The following is a 23,209-nucleotide window of genomic DNA, read 5'->3' as shown; positions in this document are numbered from 1 at the left end:
GCGAGAAGAGGGAGATGTGCATGTTACACAGGAAGCAGCAGTGCCACTGACTGGATTACTGCTGGTACTCCTAAAAGTCACTTGATAAGGTTGTATTCTCATCATAATCTTGTTGCAGGGTAAAGCTACTGGGTAGCGCTAAACCCATAACCAACTGTGATTTAAGGATGGGTTCACATCAAGTTTGGGCTTTACATCTGTGATACATACAGTATGTCTAGGTACAAGTAAGGGCCAGTTCACACGGAGTAAAACTGGCTGAATTCCGCAGCGAATCCCACCAGCATCCGTGTCATATGGGAGGCTCGCATGCCTCCTCTCTCTGTGCGGAAGGATAGAAATGTCAATTCTTCAGAGTAGAGAAGAGCGGAGAGAGGAGGCGCGCAAGCCTCCCATAGACTGCCAGTATGACATGGAGGTTGGCAGGATTCCGCCAGTTTTACTCCGTGTGAGTCAGTATGCTAAAGTATACCTGTGATGGGACCATAGCCTACTAATGATCTGTCTACACAGCAACAACCCCCCCAACAATATACATAAATACAATCAGAAAATTGACATTATGTAGTCTACTAGTGTCTATGTTTAGTCTGTTTCAATGAGACATCAGTTTTTAACATGGTACTATGTTATAGCAAACAAAGCTGAACAAATTGCTAGTCCACTTCCAAATATTCTATGCTATAAATCTATTTCTCAATAGACTGCTGCACAGTATGGACTGATACGATTACAGGTTTGAACTATGTAGTTAACTCAAAGAATTTTGCCCTAAATGCAAATCAATGCATACTCACAGGAAATGCACCCATAAATCATCCAGCAAATCATGCAGAGCAGGAAAAATAGGTACCCCATGAAATAGCGATGGTTTCCCGCACCTAAACAAATATATACAATTGTGTTACACTGCAAACAAGGTTTTTTTTTATTGTATTAAATGTTATTGTGAAATCAAAATATTTTTTTTAAATGCCAAAATGTGTCCATGACAGAATATATGGGAATTATTGTTCAGCCACATACCTACACAATTGCCAACCCAAGGGCAATGGTGATCAAACTTAGCTATGCAACGATTGCAAATCCCACAGTGCTTAGATCTCACTGGTTTCCTTATCTGCAAAGAGGAGAACATTAGAGTCACCTTATAATTACATTTATGGGCTGCTCCATAAAAGTATAAATGGGAATCTTCAGGAAACGTGACAGTAATAATAGAAAACTATGACCACAATACTGATAACAAGGACTAAGATCATTATATTACTGGAGGTTTTATGTAGACAAGAATCACATTTTTCTTTCTTCAACAGCATATACTCACCAAACAGGTACTGCAGAATATACTCAGATCCAAGCTGCCAGTTTCAGCAAGCTCTACAATTGTCTAATAATTACAAAATATCAAATGGTTAGTAAGACATTAATCATGTCAGTAAAAAAAAACAAAAAAAAAACACACACACACACACACACACACACACACAATCTGTAGAATACCACCTATAGAAGCATGCACGGTTTTTTTTCTTATGAATGAATCCAACAGAGAAAGCCCCTGTATAAAATATTGGATGTATGGACATCCAATGAGAGGCGCTGCAGAAGTCTTCTCTTGATACAATAGTACATAAATCTTATTGCAAATAAAATGCTAAAACAAGGCTGATGTACTGAAGCTCTACAAAAGGTAAAAAAAACTATTATAAAAATATATATATATAGGTTGGACTGGACATTGGCTGAAGCAGTGTTTTATCTCAGCCAGTGATTGGTTGAGTAGGCAGTTCCTGCTCCGCCCCCCTTAATCGGGAGGCAGAAGGAGCTGCAACATGAGGTTTAAAACCTACTCAGAAAACTCATACAAGAAGTGGATAATTCTTTATTTGAAACTATACCCTTCTGTCTTTAAATACTGTTATTCACCCAAGCCAACATGGACTAGCCCTCCACCAGAAACAGTCACACAGGAACATCACAGTTCCCACAGGAATGTTAGACCAGCAATACATAGTCTCCACAATTAAACATCTCACTTTTATTAAAGCATTAAGATTAAGATCTGAAGTCGTACAGATAATCCACAGCTTACACACTTCAAACATGGGAGCGTTCAATGACTACGGGTACCCAAGCCTAAAACATGAGTGATTATTGGATCTTAAACTTCTATTGAAGCATTCAGATTAAGTTAATTTTAGGTGTTGGATTTTTCATACTGTTTGATGTCACATATATGACTATATAATCGAGATGAGCGAAACCAAGCACGCAGCATTTCACTACCTGTGGCTGAAGAAGTTGCACGCAGCCATAAGGCTGCCTATAAAACAGATACAACCATAGGCTATGTTCACATTCCGTGAACGACTGGCCATTCCGTGACCCGTGACCGTGGTACTTAAGTAACGGACGGATGATCTTTCCGGCCGCAGGGTTCTGATGTGGGCGCATCAGCGCGCGCCCACATCAGAACCTCCCACAGCACACAATGAAGCTCTCTTCATTGTGTGAACTGACAGGGTTTCCTACGGCTGAAATTCATTGAATTGCAGACGCAGAAAACTGACATGTCAGTTATTTGCGGCACCGCACGGGATCCCTGCCAGAGCGTATACGATGTATATACGCTTCGGCCGGGATCCCATAGATCAATAGGCAGTGTTCACAGGCACATAAAGTACGGCCGTAGTGGCCGATGGCAACAACGGCCGTAACTACACGTAGTGTGAACATAGCATTAGGCTGTATCCATGTTTTCCAGAACTCTCTAGGGCTGCATCCAATTTCTTCAGACACTGGTAATCAAATGCTGCGTGCTCTGTTTCGGGGTTCACTTATCTCTATTATATAGCTTTTTTGCAACCTTCATATCTACTCGACTGATACATCAAGCAAGTATCTGTCCAGTAGAAGAAAGGTCATGACGACAACCAGAAACAGATACAGCCAAAAAGTTGGAATAGCTCCAGGTTTATACTGTGATAAACTAGATTTGAGGTTACCTTTTTCTTCTGTTCCTCCGTAGCTTTGATAATGCCTGGATCAGATTTCCAGGATTTACCAAAATTGTAAAACAGTGCAACACTGTTTGCCAAGAATGGAAGATGGATGAAGACAAAATTCAGATGTGCTACAAATTAAGGAAAAGCAACAAAGTGATGGGAAAAATACAACAGTCATTTCTTCAAGTCTTACTTGTTTACATGTGGAATGACATAAAAGACATGTAAGAGAAGAAGCAGCAGACATTAAACTTATGAGTTCCAGTATTCTAGCTAAGCAGAATGATTACACTTTATGACTTCCAAAACAACAATATAAAGTCAGTCATGTGGTGAGAACAGCAGACAAGCAGAAAATTCAAGACAGTTCAAGACAACATGGTCATAAGACAAGCATAGGACAAAAAGAATAAATTCCATACATGTTTTGCAGAACAGTTTACCCCTATCATAAGGTTTACGTGCATTAGATTCATGTCGCTGGCAGGCCAAATAACTAAATGTCTTAGGCTACATACACACATTCCGTTTGTCCTTAATTGCAGATTTGCAATAACAAACAAATTTGGGGCCCATTCATTTCTATTGGGCTGTTCACACTGTTCGTAGTTTTACAGATCCGCAAAAATTAATGACAAGCCCTAGTACATGCTGTAATTGCAGCAAGGATTCACCCATAGAAGTCTATGGGAGCGTCCATAATTGCAGATGTTACCAAGTAATGTCTGGAAAAATTAAATCTCTTTAAATCTTTCATACTGCATAATAAAGTGTATTATGATCTACTTTAACCCTTGGGACCATGCACTTTACATTCAGGGTGCTAACACTGTGTAGAGAAACCACAGGATTACAGTTGAGACACTGCAACAGCAGCTTGGATATAGTTAAGATAATGCCAGTCTGTCATTTAACCCCTCAGATGCTGTGGTCAAAGCACTTGTGGCATCCAAGTGGTAAAAGATGTCATACCACTAATTCCCAGACAGTTCATTTGCATGGGGGCTTTAAGAAGATCCCCAGGTCTGTTATGTATGCATATTAGGGTTGCTGTGATAGCTCCCAAAAAAGTTAAAAGTGAGTACAGATGAGCGAACCTCGAGCATGCTCGAGTCCATCCGAACCCGAACTTTCGGCATTTGATTAGCGGTGGCTGCTGAAGTTGGATAAAGCCCTAAGGCTATGTGGAAAACATGGATATAGTCATTGGCTGTATCCATGTTTTCCAGACACCCTTAGGCTGCATTCACACTTTCAGTGATTTTCCCGATCCGTGATTGTGGTCCGGCAGCTACCTCCGTGATCCATGCAAAACAGTCCGTTTTGCATCCGTTTTGTATCCATGTCCGTTTTTTTGACGGATCTGTCTTACAGCATTTTAAATGACATTGATTACCTCCCATCCGTGTTTTTCACGGGTGAACACGGACGTCACATCCGTGAAAAACACGGATCTCATTGATTTCTATGGGGAATCCTTTCCGTGCATCCGTTCCGAGTAATGACATGTCCTATTTTTTAACGGAACGGATCACGGATCCGTGAAATCACGGAACATCTGAATAGCAGCATAGAAAGCAATAGGCTGTAAAGTTGTCCGTGCGCACGGATCCGTGAGCACGGACAACTTCCCGGAACGTGTGAATGCAGCCTTAGAGCTTTATCCAAGTTCAGCAGCCCCAGCTAATCAAATACCAAACGTTCGGGTTGACTCGAACCCGAACCCGGTTCGCTCATCTCTAAAAGTGAGTTTTATGGAGCCAAAAATAGTGCAAGACAGTTATCCCACCAAAAAAATATGCTCATGTTTTGTTTTGTCAATGAAAAAAAAAAAAAAAAGTTATGGCTCAATGCTGTGACACAAATCAATAAAAAAACAAAAAACAAAAAAAAAACATCACATTTATTGTGTCACTGTCATTGGGGGGGGTGTTGATGTTGCAGTATTTAAACCCCCCTCAATCTCTAAAATGATGCAAGAGAAGCATGCAGCTGACTGCGCAAGACAATGAAGCTTGTCTCCTGAAGCAAGACAAAAAAAGCAGTGAGCAGGAGAATGAGGCAGGACACTGCTGTGCCGCTGACTGGCATATCTGACACTGATCAAAGTTCCCTTTTCAGATCTTAACTAGTTCTGGAAAAATGATTATTCCGAGCCATTGTTTACAAGTTACACTGGTAGAAGGGATGGAACATCTTTTCTGCGCTCAACTGTTTCATGTAACTGAACAAATGACTGGTCACTTATCTTCATGAAGCCGATAACGATTGGTCAAAAACCAGTAATGGATGTAAAAACCCTAACTATAAAAGAATCTAAGTGGTGCAATACTGCTGAAACTTGGAAGACATGGGAGACATGGAAACCGGCAAGCAGACGTTCTGCATCACCTACCCAATTCTATCTCTTGCTGGATGTGGCAGACTCCATACCTGGAAGTTTGGGGCCCAGGTTGTCACATAGGAGGAAAATATAATAAAGCAGAAGCCTGAGAATAGCCTTTTGCCATTTGATTCTCATCCATCTAATAAGGGCTGCATACAAACCAACTTAAAACCAACATTACAAAACAAAAAAGGTACAAGGTAAAGGGGTATATTCATCTTAGGTAAAGTGGATGCTCCTCCCTCCTGGAGCCTAAAAATTTGTTCAATACTTGTCATTACCTTTTCAGTTTCATTCTCCCAGTTCTGAGCCTGCTGCTTTAAGCTGAAGACGCAGAAAAACTATGTGTGCGCTGCTCTCTCCATTTCCCCCTCCCTTCCCTGATGGCTCATGCAAACAGTGTCCCTGGTCGGCTGTTTGTGCACTCTGTAATGCCGGAAGGATTAATCACAGTGAGGTCATCAGCAACTTGACCTCAGAATTACCCTACCACCATCACAGAGTGCAAAAACAGCTGGCCAGGGACACTGTTGGTATGAGCAGTCTTGGATGGAAGGGGGAGACAGAGAGAGCAGCCCACACACAGTTTTCTGCATCTTATTGAGAAAACAGCAGGCTCAGAACCGGAGAAAGGAGACAAAAGACAATAACAGAAATATTGGGATGATTAAGCATGTATTTTACCTAACCAGATAATTCCTTTAACACATCTTGCCTGAGCATAGTGGAAAAGCTCACGTTATATGGATCAGTAGTATGCATTTAAAGATGAAGACATCCGTATGAAACAATGTTATCTACCCTCTCACCAAAATTACAAAGCATAAGAAATACATTCATAATGTCGATTAGGTTTCTCTATCTGTATCTGGTTTGCTAATTGCTATTAATGGCGTCAGAGCAATGAATTCAGGGCACTAAGTCATCGTTCTAGTGCAGAAGCAGTGGACGTTATGGGACTTTGTTCGGGGCTAGGCTTAGATATAGACTTTCCAATCTTGTACCTTTTATACTTGTGCATTTGTCTTGGAATGTTCTTAATGTATGTATATTATTATATACAGTATTATTGTATTCTAACCAATGCACTGCTTGCAACGTTACTAGTTTATTATTCTTTTTAGAAAATACTATTAAAAAAATATTGACTTATAAACTGTTACATTATGTCTCATTACTTCAGAGATGAAGCTGCTGATCACTTAATAGCACTAGCAATAAATGTTTGTGTTCTACAATCAGTTTATAAGAACTGAAGCAGAATTAAAAATAACCATATCCAGCCAAAGGAAATGAATGCAGAGGAGGGACAGGCAGGAGGGGCAAGAGTTACCTATGATTCACAGGGCACTAGAACACACACAACACATGTCTAGACAGACATCAGCATTTAACTATGTGAAGCCTTAATGGCCTTCTAGCCGGATGTAAGAAATAGAGAGACACAATACCTTACAACTGAATGCTATGCGTCAGCAGGATGAAAGACATGAAATCAGAGAGACATACAGTGAAGGAAACGGGGGAATGAGAGGCTGGCTGCAGGAACTAATGTCATTTTCACAGACATCACAGGAGACAATGGCAATGCAGGATCCTGCATTACTTAGTCTAAAAAAAAACACATCTGTACTACATAAAAAGTAGCAATTATTAACTGACTGTTATAGATAGGAATCTGGATGAATTTTAGCTGAGCTACCACCCACCTCATTCCCCATCCTAGTGCACCAAACTACACTGCATAAATAGCAGAATCAAAAGCATCGAACACTACAACTTGTACAGAATGAAGGTGAATAAACAATTTGTGGAAATTCTAAACAAAACATGGTCTTATTTATAAAAAAAAAAAAAAAAAAAAAAGAAAAGTCACTGCTACATAAAAGGATATCATTCCAAAACCAGAAGAACCAGGTAACATACATCCAAAACTTGGTTGCCAGATATATTCCTAGTGGAAGAGCACTATGCATTGAGTGATCAAAGAAAGACCTGAAAAATCAATAAAAACAAAATCAATAAATAAAATTTGGTTTGTTTAATAGGCAATGCTATTATAAACAAGGACTATGCAACTATGTTCGCCTAGCCACTTAGCTAAACTAAGGGCCCTATTCCACTGGACGATTATCGTTTGCATATCATTAACGATTAACGATCGCAAACGACCACTATTGCGAAAGACCTGAAAACGTTCACTCATTTCCATTGAACGATAATCGTTACTTATGATCGTAATTGCGATCGTTTTTTCTTCGCTATTTATTCGCTATTGCATTCGTATCTATTGCGAACGACCGAACGATGTCTTATTCAACGCGAACGATTTGCGAACGAGCAACGATAAAAATAGGTCCAGGTCTTATAAAGCGATCAACGATTTCTCGTTCGGTCGTTAATCGTTAACTGCATTTCAACCGAACGATTATCGTTTAGATTCGAACGATTTAACGATAATCTGAACGATAATCGTCCAGTGGAATAGGGCCCTTAGGATAGTTGGGACTACACAGGGAAAAATGCTGCAGCCAACATATTGTCATGTGTTACCCAAAGGTTCCAATTTTAAAAGTATTCACTACATTTTAAGTTACCATTAGGTACTTTCTTGGTACTGCATCCCTGTATACTGAATAACAGTCTACTACGCAAGTGAGTGTTATGAACTTCCTGAGCGTTCAGCATTTACGGTGTATAGGAGAGGTGTCCCCTATGTAGGAAAATCCCTTTAACAAGACAGAAGTTTTAGACCTACCCCACCCCTTCAATGTTAAAAAAAACAATCTTTATATTTTATTACAGTTACTAGTATGCATCCCAGAATAATTTTTCCCATTTGCAAACATTGTAATTTCACTTACTTTGACAGAAATTGCACCATGGCCCAAACTCCACCGTACATGAGACCTTTAATCAACCAGGAATCAATGTCAAGATCAGCAATAAACCCAACCAACCAAATCACCAGGAATGGGGTTCCGAGCATTACTTTTTGACGAAATTCCTGAAAAAGTAAAGCGGGGGATTAAACCAATGTTTATACTGTATTAAAAGGGGTTGCCCTACGATTTAAGGGGTTATTAGTCAATATGTGCACTACGATTCTACTCATTGCCTACAGAAGCTGCTGGGATTGTACTGGGGTGGAACGCAGCAGCACACATGCACAACTCCATCCAAAAGAAAGAAAGGGCCAATTTTAAGAATACCTCTTAATGAAAAGGCAAACAATTTTCCCTCTAAGGCTAGGTTCACACTGCGTTTTCAGCATCCGTTTAACGGATCCGTTTTTTTTAACGTCCAGAAAAATAGGGTCAGCAACGTTTTTTGGTCCGTTTTGGTCCGCCAAAAAAAACGGATCCGTTTTTTTTATAATGGAAGTCAATGGAAAAACGGATGCACACAAATGAATACGTTTTTTGCAATCAGTTTTTCATGCGTTTTTTGCAAAAAACGGATGCGTTAAACGGATACTGAAAACACAGTGTGAACCTAGCCTAATCAACACAAAGTCTTTCCTTACTTTGTCCGCCTTTAGCTTTTTCAGGAATGAGGGATTATCATAGCCTTTGGCTTGTCTTGCTTCTTGCAAATGGTTAATCATCCAGACATTTTTTCTCTGTTTTGCTAGATCAAGCGGCGATTCTCCCTGTTAAAATACAACGTATATACACTTACAGTACACACATTTTACCTACCCAAAAAGCATGCAAACCTTAGACATGACTAGGTAACATGACTAATTTAAAATGAATGAATGTTACTTTGGAGTACCCATAATGGGTCCAAACTCTATCACCACTAGTCACCCAGTCCTATATCATATCACTAAGAATCCTCTGTGCAAAGAACAATCACTCATTCTCGGGCAGCAATTCCTCATAACAAAATAATGTCCAAAAACTAATTTCTTTAGAAATAAAAACAACAATAAAAAAAAAAAAAAAACAGGGGCCACTGGAAAACCATCTATTTTCCTTCTGAAGTAAAAGGAATCTTTTGTCCCAAAGAGAAATGCTTGACCTACAAAACTCCCTTGGAAGCCTCCCCATTAAAATTAATTACAGCCCGACAGACCCATGTCAAAGACCTCTCAGCCAGCCAACCAACATCCTGTTCTATTCTGATGAGGGGCAAGGACCCTAAACCTGGTGTGTTGTGCCTGCCAGAGTCTTGTAGGACAAGAAGCAGCAGGGACGAGGGGCCATCAGAACAGAAGCTGTGGTGCAGGTGAGTGACTTCTTTAATTAAAGCATCCTGCACTATATAAATGGAAAAAAATGGACAACTTCTAGGGAGTCTACCTTCAACAGGTGGCACTACAGCACAGGTAATTTTCTTTTTGGAGGACAGCTATTTCACAATCCCTAGAGATGTAACATTTTTCTTTTTAAATATTTTACCTTAATATTCTGTGCGTCAACATTGGCACCAGCATCAAGAAGCAAACTGATGACTGTAGTATTTCCAGCTAAAACAGCCCAGTGTAACGCAGTGTTCTTGTGGTACTTGTCTCCAAGATTAACAGACACATTAAATGTAAGAAGAAGTCTTGTGGGGTCCACACTGCAAAGGCAAAACTAAATTTATATAATGTACTAAATACACTTATCAATGCTAAAATAGAATTCAGTTTCATCTTACATAGCTGATACGGTTGGACACACACACACACACACACGCACATGTCCATCAAATTCAACCGAGGAGGGGATGGATGAATGGATAAATTCTATATTCTACACATATGCATTTAAGAACTTGTCTAAGCCTGTTGTAAAGCCCTCCACTGTTTTTGCTGTGACCAGATTCTGGGGTAGACTGTTCCACATTTTCACTGTTCTCATTGTAAAGACGACTTGTCGCCTCCGGAGATTGAACCTTTTTTTCTCGAGTCGGAGGCAGTGCCCCTCTTGCCTCTTGAGGGGGTTTTACCTGGAACATCTTTTCCCCATATTTCTTGTAGAGGCCATTTATATATTTAAATAAATGAATCATATCTCCCCTTAAGGGTAGCTTCACACGTACCAGATCAGCGGCGGATTTCACACAGAGTTTGCAACGAAATGCGCTGCGGATCCTGTAGTGTGAAGCCCTCTAATGGCTGCGAAAGGATAGGGGCCAATGATGTCATGGAGGGGGCGGGGCCTATTCCATTGATGTGGGTGAACATATGGGGAACCACTGCTGTTAAGACCCTCCCCTACAGCACTGTCCACCAACAATAACATGCATTTTGTAAGGGGAGAGACCACCAAGAAATCCTTTATATGGCAAGATCTGAAATATCCCCAATATAAGCTTAAGAATGGTGCTGAGAACTACTTATATGGAAAGGGGGTGGCAATATCACTTTAATATTGAAATACATGCAGGAATCTGGATGGGATACACATCACCTCCAGATCCCTCTCCTGCCTGGAAGTGATCTCACTGATTGTTGCCAGACAGGAGAAGGGAGAGGACTGTGCAGCTATTATTTTCTGTACAGATCTCTCAGCCATTGGGCACAGCACTGAATGAGTACTATGCCTGACTATCAGGGAAGCAGTCAGGGCGGTCTGACACTGCCAGGACACCCAGTCTGGTGTCTCAGTAAATGGAAGAAAAAAAAAACAGTTTTTTTTTTTTGGTTTTTTTTTCTTACACACACACACACCAAAACAAGTACGGTGCAATAGTAAAACACAAATTCAAAGGACTTAAAAAAACACAAAAGGAAACATTTAAAATATGGCCTTAATATTAGTTTTACATGCTTAAAAGTATTCACCTATGTGTCCTATAAGCTGCCCACATTAATGGAGTCATGCCATTCTGATCCATCATATCTACATCCTGGAAAAGAAAATGTTTGCTTTAATTCAAGATGTTTACAGGCAATTTGTATTATTGATAACCTATCTTCAGGACAATATCAGCCTTGAAGAAGTAGCCATAACAAAGTGCAAGTCCGCAAGGGGTGCTGTACACGCAACAAACGAGATACTCAGCCATTCCAATCCAGGGCAGCCGATCTTTTCTACCTCCCAGTTCATGTGATGTCACAGCAACACAGCAACTGCCCACTCAGCAGATCAATGGCTGCAGTGGTGTCCTGCCTTAGTGATTAATTGCCTGAGTGGGGAAAACTCCTGTGGGGCTGTGATGTCACAGGAACTGGGAGCAACGGGAAACCAGCATAAGAATGGGATTGGCCTTGTGGCAGCTGTGCTGAACCAGGACAGGTGGGCTTCATTTGTTTATTGATTTACAGCTCCCCTACTGCTTGTTTTTTTATATCTATAAAATAAAACTTAGGCATACAACTTATTAAATGAAATTAAAATTTTTTTATCTTTGAGTAGATTTCCATTGAGCACTGTGGAGCATATGGCATCTACATATGTATATTACTTTTCTTCAAACTTTATATTTTTTCTTTAATGCTAAGACCAAGTTGAAATGGGCCAATTTATATCGAATTAAAGAGTCTTTCTATTATTGCATAGAAACATGATGATACTCATACTGAAGACTGCATCCTGGGCTGTAGGATGATGTGTGCGCCCTCTGGTGGTGTAGCAATGTAACAGACATTTTGAACAAAGATAAAAAAAAAACAAAAACAAAACAACAACAACAACAACACTTTCTGTTGTATAAAAAAGTCATGTTTTTGAAAGTATTATCCAAACTAAGTCCCTAAAGATGGATTTGCACACTGTATGGCAGTGGATTTCACACTGCAAGTTTCTCAGTGAAATATGCTGCGATTCTGGTTTCTATTAAAATCTATGGCACTCCATTCTTACTGCAATAATGAATCGTGCCACAGGCCAAACATGTACCACGTAGCTCCTGACACCATGCTTACCTGTTCACATTCCATTAGCATGCTCCAGCATGCTTCTTTGAGTCTCTGCTCAGTGTTGGCCCTCTCAACCAATCACTGGCTGCGGTAGGGCAGAGCAGTGATTGGCTGAGCGGGGTTCCTGTGCAGGGACCGGAAGAAGCATGTGGGAGCGCACTGGTGGAATGCGGATGCGTAAGCATGGTGTCGGGAGTAGTTAATCTTTAAAAATGTATAGCACTATAATCAGCAGAATTTAAATCCGTTATGAGAATGGAGTGCTATAGACTTTAATAGAAATTATCACAGCGGATTTCGCTGCGAAACTTTCAGCGTGAAATCTCTTCAATATACTGTAGCTTCACCATAAAACAAATGAAATTCTAGCTTAAAATTTATTGCAATTTCTAGCCTGTACAATTTGTAGTAAAAAAAAATATATATGTTTTGTTCATTTTCAAACCAGAATTCTAAGTATAGTTTTGTTAATAAGCCTATAAAACAAAATATAAGTGCAGTCACAAATAGAACATTAAATAAATTTTAATGTCTTCGTACAGAACATAAGGAATGTCTTCTTTGCTGCCCAAAAACAATTTACTGTATAGATCTGTTAAAATGAACTTGGCAAATGATATCAACAAAAATAAAGATAAGATCTGTGTAAATGAACTGTACCTACCTGTCCCTTTGCTATAAGATATGCCACAATTGAGGTATGCCCAAACTGGGCAGCTAGGTGAATACAGCTGCAGCCTTCTCCATCTATTAGTGAGGGGTCAGCGCCATATTTCATTAACTGGACAACCATGGAGAGATGGCCTTGTCTAAAAGAAAAAAGGATATAAATAGGATTAAAAAAAAAAGGATATATCTTACAGATCTTTAAAAAAAAAGACGTCAGGATGAGAAAATCCACTGTAATCTAAGAAAAGCCCATAGGTTTAAAAGGAGAAGTCCAGCAAGAATGTTTATTAAAATATTGTATTACACCCCCCCCCCCCCCCCCCCCAAAATATGCACAAATCACCAATATACACTTTACAGGAAATGCTTATAAAGGGCTTTTTCCCTGCACTTACTACTGCATCAAGGCTTCACTTCCTGGATAACGTGGTGATGTCACGACGCGACTCCCAGAGCTGTGCAGTGGCTGCTGGAGAGGATGATGGCAGAGGGACACTGAGCATCCCTCTGCCATCATCCTCTCCAGCAGCCACAACCCGCACAGCTCTTGGAGTCGTGACATCCCCATTTTATCCAGGAAGTGAAGTTCAGTAGTAGGTGCAGGGGAAAAAAGCACTTCATAAGCATTTCCTGTAATAAGTGTATATTGGTGATTTGTATACGTTTTGGGGGGCAATAAAATACTTTAAATAACAATTTTCGCCGGACTTCTCCTTTAAAGAGAAGTCAACCCAGGGTTCCAGCTGGGATAGGATGCCACTGTACTGTGCATGTCTACTGGAATACAGGCATCATAGTGGGTACACGCAGCCAGGCCGCCTCTGTGTGATGCAAGAAAAATACAGGGCTGTGAATCACACCCAGAGAGGTTGGATTACAGCCTTGTACAGCCCCAGAACCATGACTACTTTGGTCCCAGGAACCACCTGATGTCTAGTTGAACAGAATTTGCATACAGCGCAGATTGTAATCAAAGTACTTTTAAGGGGCTTTGCAGGCAGGGACTCGGCCAATACATATATATTTGCAAAGTGTGTTAGAAGCTGCATTAGCATGGTTTATAGCTAGTTTTATGCCAATTGGTTCCCTTTACATGAAAGAAACACTTTAAGCTGCAGGAAACAGAATTCCACATCTGAGGCTGGGTTCACACTTGCTTTGGGTGTCTCTGATATTTTTTAAGGAATCTGCAACAGAAAAAAAATAGTGCAGCATACTGCACTATTTTTTTCTAGTAAAATGCTGGATACCATGTTGGAAACCCACCACAGCCCATTAAAGTTATTGGCTCAGTCAGGCACTGTTCTTGTCTGGTGTGCAAGGGATCAGACTGTGCTTTTTTTACGCTCTGTTCTAAGGATGCTCAAAGGAAATAACAATTCAGGTGTGTACTAGGGATGTCACAATACCAGAATTTTGAGTTCGATACCGATACCATTTTTTTATTTTAATGCTCAATACCATTTCAATACTAAATAAAGTATTAAAAAAAAAAGCGCTTAACCCCTTAAAGACCGGACCAATTTCGATTTTTGCGTTCTTGTTTTTTCCTCCTTGTGCTTAAAAGGCCATAGCACTTGCATTTTTTCACGTAGAAACCCACATGAGCCCTTATTTTTTGCACCACTAATTTTACTTTGCAATGACAGGCTGGATTTTTTCATAAAGTACACTGCAAAACCAGAAAATAAATGTGTGGTGAAATCAAATACATTTTTTTTTTTTTTAGGGTTTTTTGTTTTTACGCCGTTCGCCCGGGGGTAAAACTGTCTCATTATATATGTTCCTCAAGTCGTTACGATTACAACGATATGTAACATGTATAACTTTTATTTTATTTGATGGCTTGTAAAAAATTCAAACCATTGTTAACAAATATATGTTCCCAGGCTTAAAGCGCTTTTATCCTTTGGTCTATGGGGCTGTCTGATGTGTCATTTTTTTGCACCATGATGTTTACTTTCTATCGGTACCTTGATTGCGCATATGCGACTTTTTGATCGCTTTTTATTGCAATTTTTCTGGATTTGATGTAATCAAAAATCATCAATTTTGCACAGGAATGTGATATTATAACAGTTCAGGCGATTAGGCACGCGGCAATAACAAATATGTATGTTTGTTTATTTATTTTTATTTATAAAATATGAAAAAGGGGGTGATTCAGACTTATTAGGGGAGGAAATTTTTTATTGATTAAAAAACTTTATTTTTTCAACTTTAACTTTCAGTCCCCCTGGGGGACTTATTATTACTGCAGTGATCTCATAGAGATCACTGCAGTGTACTTACAATACACTGATCCATGAGATCAGTGTTAGATTGCTTAGGGCTGCTGCAACCAGAAGCATATCTATTGCCGAGCCGGGATCAGCATCATACAGACGCGGAGGCCCGGCCCGGGTAGTAAGAAGGGATCGCTCCTCCGCGATCACATCGCAGAGGGGGGCGATCTCCCCCACTAGACAGCAGGCAAAGGGCTGTAACGTTAGTTAGATACAGCAGTCAGCTTTGACAGCTAAATTTAACTAGCTAATTAGCCGGCCACAGCGGCTGATGCGTACGGTCCCTGGCTGTACAAAACAGCCGGGTGCCGCGCGCTGCAAAGAGCGACGGCACCGGGAGCCCTCTCTGCATCTCCTTAAAGGGGTGCTCCAGCCTGGGGGCACCGGGGAGGAGGTGGCTGAAATACGGCTTCAAACGGATCCCGCCTCCTTCACCGAGTGGCTGAGCGGCCCTGAGACGTAGCGTCTCGGGCGGCGTCAGACACCAGGAAGCGGCCGGGAACCGGGCACCGTGATGCGGGACCCGCCGCTGGAACCGGGGAGGTAAGTTGACGTCTTATTTCAGCCACCTCCTCCACGGTCCCCCCCAAAAAAGTGCCCCCACGCTGGATAACACCTGTAACGGTGGCATGACGGGTATATACCAGTCATGCGTCGTTAAGGGGTTAAGATACAAATATAATGAACCCCGCCCAGGCCGCGGATATGACGCCCCCATGTACCACATTTTTATTTATGTGACTTTTTAATCACTTTTGTGTTACATTTTATAGTACGGACAATTACACATGCAATTTTTTTTCACTTTTTTGGTTTTTGAACAAAAGGGAAAAGCGTGAATTATTCCAACTTGTATTAAATTTCTAAACACTTTTTGTTTTACACTTTTTAATTCCCCTGTACCTCCCAACATACCCCCTTGTACACTGCAACTCCCAGCATACCTCCTGTGCGCGGGCTAAGGAGGTGACACCAGGGGGCGGCACAGAGAACATGGCTGGCGCTCAGCTAGCTGCTGGCCGTGTTCTCCGTGCTATGCTTTATGTTAAGCTGCACTACTTTTCAGCTTAGCATAAAGTATCAAATACCAGGAAATCCTGGTACCGAACCATTTTTTCCCCCTAAATATCGATATTTTGGTGCACCATGCATCACTACCGTGTACACAGCTGTATTTGTCACCAGTCACCCGGTCTTGGCCTTATTCAATGTTTATAACTGATCCTATCCCTGGGGAGTATTCAGTTGGAACATCGCAGCATGGGAATGTTTGGCTTTAACCCTTTCATGTCAGCCAATTTTAATTTTGCACTTGTTTTTCCCTCCTTGTGTTTAGAGGTCCATAGCACTTGTATTTTTTCACCTACAGACCCATATGAGCTGTTATATTTTGCGACACTCATTGTACTTTGTAATTAGTTTTTTCATAAAACATGCTATGAAACCGTAAAATAAATAAATAATATATAATAGTATTAGGGCCAAACTACAGAGAAACTTTTATTATAGAAGCCTAACAGCAGAGGTACATACAGGATGGCAGCTAACTACAGTGTAGAGTGGGGCTACAGTGTAGGAGCACACTGTGTGGACAATAACGCCTACCCCCAAAATAAGCCCTAGCCTTATATAGTTTTTTTTTTTCCTGTTAAAAATAAAAAAAAAACAACCTGCGTTATGTAGGAGCAACATAAAATATAAAAAAATTGAAAACTTGGTATAAAAATATACATTTATTAATAAATGAGTAAATTACAAAAGTTTTGAGGATAAGTGGTCAGCTGCTAAACTAGGGTCTTCTCTCTGGATGGTCTTCATGAGAGTCTCAGCTGTTAGGGCTCGTTCACACTACGGAATCAACACCGAACCCTGCCTTCTGTTTGAATGGGAGGGCTCGCAAGCCTCCGGCTTTGGCTGTCCAGGCATGATGGGAATTGTAGTTTTGCAACAGCTGGAGGGCCTCAGTTTAACACCTTTGTTTATAGATGGTCTCCTTTCTGTTATAGTCTTCAGGAGCCTCAGATGTTACGGAGGTTATTGGGAAACTGCAAAGAAATCAGAGAAATAAATGAATGAGTGAGAAAATGAACATTTTGTCTTGTAAAACAGTCAGAGATTAGAGGGTTGTCACTGTCAGGCTCTTACCTCTAGATGAGTCCCAACAGATGTTGCTTGTCAGCAGATCCTCCATCTGCATCCTTCAGTCCACCTCCATATCCTCCACCGCCTACATGTGAATTGTGGAAAACTTTCTCCTCTTCTTTGACACATCCACCATCTCCACATCGTCAGGAAATTGATGTCCTCCAACCTCAATGGGCTCTCCTTTTCTCTTGTATGCCCTCTTGAGTTTGCGATCTGGTCTTGCTGGTGGGATGGGGCAGGGTGTGTTGGTGGGGGCAGGGTCTGTTGGTGGGGGCAGGGTTTGGTGGCTGGGCCACAGTGACCTGAATATTCTGGCGAAAACTGTTTCTCCTTATCCTGAGACACTCCAACACTCCAACTCCAAGAAATGTTAGCCTGGACTAACACTGCTGTCAGGGTGCAGCTTTGTTTTATTGCCACAACCAAGTTCTATTGTGACATGTAGTGGGTGTGGCCAGAGCACACAGAGATTAATACTATATGTACCTGCACTGGACTTCTACATTATAACATTACAGAATTTGTTCTCCACTTTTAGTCCCATAATAGTAAATTAGCAATTAGTAAATAATAGTAATAAACATTGTTTTTTCTGCCTGGTAGTGCAGGACGGGGTCTATTAGGCGATTTATTTAGGGTAATAATTTAACAGGAACTCACTCCCCTCCCCAGGTTGGATGCAATTTCTCCTTGCAATTGACATTATGCTTTATGGTATATGCTGAGTGTTGTCCTAACCTGACGGGTACATCATGAATGATCTGTTCACACAATGTTGAAATTGAGTGGATGGCCATCATATAACAGTAAATAACAGCCATTATTTCAATATAACAGCCGTTGTTCTAAAATAACAGCAAATATTTGCCATTAAATGGCGGCCATCCACTCAATTTCAACATTGTGTGAACAGATCCTTTCTGTGTTTTTAATCCACTCCTGGTTTTGGTTGCAATACTGACTGAAATATACGTAGTGTGAACGCAGACTTAAAGTGTAACTGTCATTTATAACCTATGGAGGGGTAGGGGCAGAGGGGGATGATTGAGCAAGATGAGGAGACAAGCAGCCCTTCAGTTTGAAGATTGTCTGGGCACAGAAAATGCTGAATTCACAGGTCAGACTGCTCAGCGCTGACTCCTGCAGCCGCTGCTTCTCTCTCCGCTCCCCTCCTCACTCATCCCTCTCAGCCCCCCACAGGTCATAATGGACACAGCAAACCTGCCTTCACTTTGCTTTTCCGCAACAGATAAGAAGTGTGTCTGGGGGGGGGGGGGCTTTTTGTGTAAAGAAAGAGGCTTTTTTTCCCCTAACAAAACAAATTAGTTTCTTATCACTTATACCATGGGTGTCCAAATTGCTGCCCTCCAGCTGTTGCAAAACCACAATTCCCATCATGCACGGACAACTAAAGCATTGGATTTGCCTGTCCAGGCATGATGGGAAATGTAGTTTTGCAACAGCTGGAGGGCCGCAGTTTGGAGACCCATGCCTTATACTAAACGTTTTCTGTAAAGTTGTGTAAAATGAAAGTTACACTTAAATCCATCATTACTCTGCTTCCTACTCTGAAGCCGCGTTCACACAGGGTTGCAAAAACGGCAGTTGTTTAATTCCACTGCGGCATTACATTAGTTTGCATGGAATTACAGCCACAGTGTATACCAGGAGCGCACATCAGCGGAGTGCTGCCGGTCAGTTTTGGAACCAAGAGGAGGCGTTACCAGTACGTGTGCTAATGTGTCCCTATAGTGCACGGGACACTGAGGATAAAGATGTGTCTCTTATCTTTATTACAGGTGCGGTTTCCAGGTTTCATTATAGGTTGACCATGTTTGTGTATGCTTAACTGATGCATTTTGATGTGTTTGATGGTTTGTTTTTTTTCTTTTAATAATGGAAGTCATTGGAAAAATGAATGCATAAAAAAACTATGAAAATGCTGATGCATTTGTGTGCATCAATTTTGATAGAACAGATGGAACAGATGGAAATAACAGACTGCAAAAACGCAGCGTGAAGACCATTTCATAATGCACACAGTGAGTCCATGGTAATAAAACTGCATATTATACCTGAGAATGTACAAAAGAAAAACCCAGACTGCAGAGACCACAGAGTAAAGGTGGCCGTACACCTTAGAGCAGTGTTTCTCAACCTGTGGTTCAGGTACTACAGGGTACGCGGCACAGGATGAGGGTGTGCGCGCAGGGTTGTATCAGCCATGAGTGGCGGCCTGAACCCCCTGATTCAGTTCACTTACAGACTAAAGCTCTGAGGGTACCATAACTGGCGCTCAAGCCTTCATGTCTCCCTGTTTAGGAACCATCCCAGGACCTGGTGCTCATCCAGCAGGGGGCAGCGTGCAACAGGTCCTGGGATGCTTCAGAGTGCGGCCTCAGGAGAGCAGGAGCATGTGCAGCCAGATGGGAGCTCAGCAGTCTGCAAATAAAACTAATCGGCAGACTGTCCAACTCCTTGTATATACACAGTGTGAAGAGGAGGAGGAGGCAGGCTGCTCACCTCTAGCTACACAGCGTCCTGCTTCCTCACCAAAACCTCCCATCCCAGCTCCTGCTCTGTGCTCCAGTGTTGTGTCAGGTACTCAGGACTGCTTTCTGTAGATAGGAAGAAGGGAGGTCAGGACAGAGAGGAGGGGGAGGGGTGAGCTGAGAGCAAGGCACATACTGGAGGCTAGCTCCCCTTCCCCCTTCTTTGTACTGAAAGAAATCCAGCTGTACAGCAAAAAGTCTGACTGTATAATTGTAATATGTATGTGTCTAACACATGTATGTGCAATATATATGTATATGTCTTTAATATGTATGCATACACTTTACATGGGTATATGTATGGGTAGTGTGTGTGTGTGTGTGTGTGTGTGTATGTATATGTATGTGTGCGTAGATGTGTAATGTTTATATGCATTAGAATTGGTTCACATCGTACCTGAGCTCCTGATCATTGAAGCAAAAGAATGAGAAAAATGCAAAACGGCACCCATACAGAACCATGCACACCCTGGACATACATCTGGTTACTGCATGGGGTCATGTGAACAGATTATATTTACACTGTATGCTACGTTATTTTTGTCAGGTATTTTTGACTGAACCTGTGACAGGCACCCAAACATCATTAAGCAGTGTTATTATTTGGTTAGATGTGACAGTATTATGCGTTATTGGTATACTTGATTTTTAGACCGACGTTCCTGTGTTCTGCTGCAGTGCCGACTTGCACCGCGCTGGCTGAGAGAACCAGAAATCACTTTCCCTATGTAAGTCTGAGATGCTCATAGATTTCCATTTAAAAAGTGACTTCTGGTCCCTCCAGAAACCCCAGTGTGACTTGACTAGTTGCACAAGGGACCAGAAGTAAAGAGAAAACGGAGCCCCTCTGTAATCCATTTAAATGGGGGCATTTTTGTAGGCTACAAGGAGTATTATTATGGCCTACAGGGCATTATTATTGGACCTTATTACATACAGATCAGTCACATTGCTCATGTATATTGGGGGGAGGGGAGGTCTGATTTGGGAATGACCTGCTGATAGCGACTTTATACAGAACCTTCTAAATGCAGTGTGATCTTGGTTTTATTTAGTCACTGTTTATAACCAATCGCATCCTTGGGGGTATTCGGCTGGAGCATCTCATCACATGGGGGTACTTGGCCAATTCCGCTTGGTATATCTGCTACACATAGGCTTATCTGTGAGGGTTCTGCTAACTAGTTCCTTATCTATTAGACTATATAACTGAATGTCTGTATAAGGGCCCTATTATACTGTTCACCGTGTACTAGGGATGTCACAAAATCAGAATTGGGTTCGATACCGATACCATATTTTTTATTTTGATGCTCAATACCATTTCTATACTTAATAAAGTATGAAAAAAAATCACTTGAAATTCAAATATATTGCCCCAGGTCGTGGATATGACACCCCCATGTACCACATTTTTATTTATGTGACTTTTTGATCACTTCTTGCACAAGTGCAAAAGAAGGTATGCTGGGAGCTGTAAGGCACAAGAAGGTAACTAGGGACCGCAGGGTGCATTGGCAGCTCCCGGGATGGGGACGAGGGGGGGGAGGATAGAGGGCAGGACTGGCAGGGCGCAGTGGCAGCTCCCAGACGGGGAGTGGATATGAGGCAGGACTGGCAGGATGCAGCAGCGGCTCCTGGGAGGTGAGAATGGGCGGAGGAACTGGCGAGTGCTAGGGACTGCTGCTGCTGCAACGGCGGGTCCCGGAGTAAGAGGGGAATAGTTGCAAGACTGCCGCCTGCAGGATTGCGGGCTGCAGTCATTAGCAGTGGGGGCCGCTCTATATGCAGCAGACTCCTGCTGTATATGGAGCGGCTCTGGAGGGGTTAAAGGGGTATTTCCCCCCAAGAGCCAAAAAAATAAAATGCTCCAAAACCTAGGTGGTCTTACTCAACAAATCTCCCACAGCGGGTGACGGGGATGGCTGCTGTTAACCCTTTCCCGCATGAGGACGTAACTGTGCTTCCTCGCGCAGCGACCCCCGCTCTGAACCGCCGCGGACCCGGGTGCCTCATGTAGCCCGGGGCCGCGGCTATTAGCGGGCACGGTCCGATCACCGTGCCCGCTAATAAGGTAATCAGATGCAGCTGTCAAAGATGACAGCTGCATCCGATTACCGGATGCAGCACTTCCCTGGTGTCTAGTAGCGGAGATCGCTCCTCCGGGACAACGATCGATCTCTGTTACTGCTGCCGGCCGGGGACCGCTCCAAGATGGCGCCGTCCCCAGCTCGACACTCGTTTGTTTTCGGCTGCAGCAGCCGAAAGCAAACGAGTGCCTATCTCAACGATCTATGCTGTATAACTATATACAGCATGGATCAATGAGTGATTTTAAGGAACATATATTCGGTAACAATGGTTTGAATTTTTTACAGGCCATCAGATAATATAAAAGTTATACATGTTACATATTGTTATATATGTTCCTCATTGTTATATATGTTCCTCAAGTCGTTAAGATTACAACATGTCAGTTTTTCCATAGGACACACGGCGTAAAAACGAAACCCCCCCAAAGAAAAAGAATTGTGTTTTTTTTTCAATTTCACTGCGCATATAATTTTTTTCTGGTTTTGCAGCATATTTAATGCAAAAGTTCAGCCTGTCATTGCAAAGTACAATTAGTGACACAAAAAGTAAGGGCTCATGTGGGTCTGTAGGTGTAAAAATGCAAGTGCCATGGCCTTTTAAGCACAAAGAGGAAAAAATGAAAATGCAAAAACAAAAATTAGCCTGGTCCTGAAGGGGTTAAAGAAGGAGACAGTGACAGCTGCACTGATCACTGTCTCCTCTAACAGCAGCCACCCCGTCAGTGTCTTCCTTCACTTTAGTGGGCTGGGTTATAATCGCTAACCCAGCCCATTGAAGAGACGGAGGACAGGTGATCCCAACCCGGAGGGTGGGGGCCAGGAGCAGGAAGTGGTGTCGGGTTGGACTGAGGTCTGATGATTCTATGCGTTTGGTGGAGGTGAATGCATCTGGATAACAGCAAAACAGTGCAGAATACATTGATATTGGCAAGATTGAAAGCAAGGGTGGGCAATGTAATAATGCAAAAATAATTTTGGGGGGCAATACCCCTTTAAATGCAGCTGTCAGGTGTGACAGCAACATGTATACTGTAAAATAGTCGGCACAAGTGATCGCTATGTTCGGGCTATTTGAATTTGGGGCTGGGAGTGGACAGTGCGCAGGCTAAGGAGGTGACACCAGGGGGCTGGTGGCGGCACAGATAACATGGCTGGCGCTCAGCTAGCCGCTGGCAGTGTTCTCTGTGTTATGCAGCTTAACATAAAAAAGGTTTGGTA

At 41.9% G+C, this 23,209-nt stretch overlaps 1 protein-coding gene across 1 annotated transcript in view; it reads right to left on the bottom strand.

The window, feature by feature from the left end:
• The window catches only part of ZDHHC17 (zinc finger DHHC-type palmitoyltransferase 17), a 47,297-nt gene that overhangs the window by 4,782 nt on the left and 19,306 nt on the right, over nt 1-23,209 (bottom strand). The window contains exons 5-14 of the mRNA XM_069975472.1: nt 12,912-13,056; nt 11,171-11,235; nt 9,801-9,963; nt 8,921-9,046; nt 8,259-8,401; nt 7,289-7,389; nt 3,009-3,133; nt 1,328-1,390; nt 1,027-1,120; nt 798-881 (exon numbers count right to left, since the gene is read on the bottom strand). Of these exons, the coding sequence (XP_069831573.1) occupies nt 798-881; nt 1,027-1,120; nt 1,328-1,390; nt 3,009-3,133; nt 7,289-7,389; nt 8,259-8,401; nt 8,921-9,046; nt 9,801-9,963; nt 11,171-11,235; nt 12,912-13,056 (1,109 nt within the window). The remainder of the gene's footprint in view (nt 1-797; nt 882-1,026; nt 1,121-1,327; nt 1,391-3,008; nt 3,134-7,288; nt 7,390-8,258; nt 8,402-8,920; nt 9,047-9,800; nt 9,964-11,170; nt 11,236-12,911; nt 13,057-23,209) is intronic.

The sequence above is a fragment of the Dendropsophus ebraccatus genome, chromosome 1, assembly GCF_027789765.1.
Source record: "Dendropsophus ebraccatus isolate aDenEbr1 chromosome 1, aDenEbr1.pat, whole genome shotgun sequence".
Taxonomy (NCBI): domain Eukaryota; kingdom Metazoa; phylum Chordata; class Amphibia; order Anura; family Hylidae; genus Dendropsophus; species Dendropsophus ebraccatus.
The sequence above is the reverse complement of the archived record's forward strand: the minus strand, read 5'-3'. Positions and strand labels throughout refer to the sequence as shown.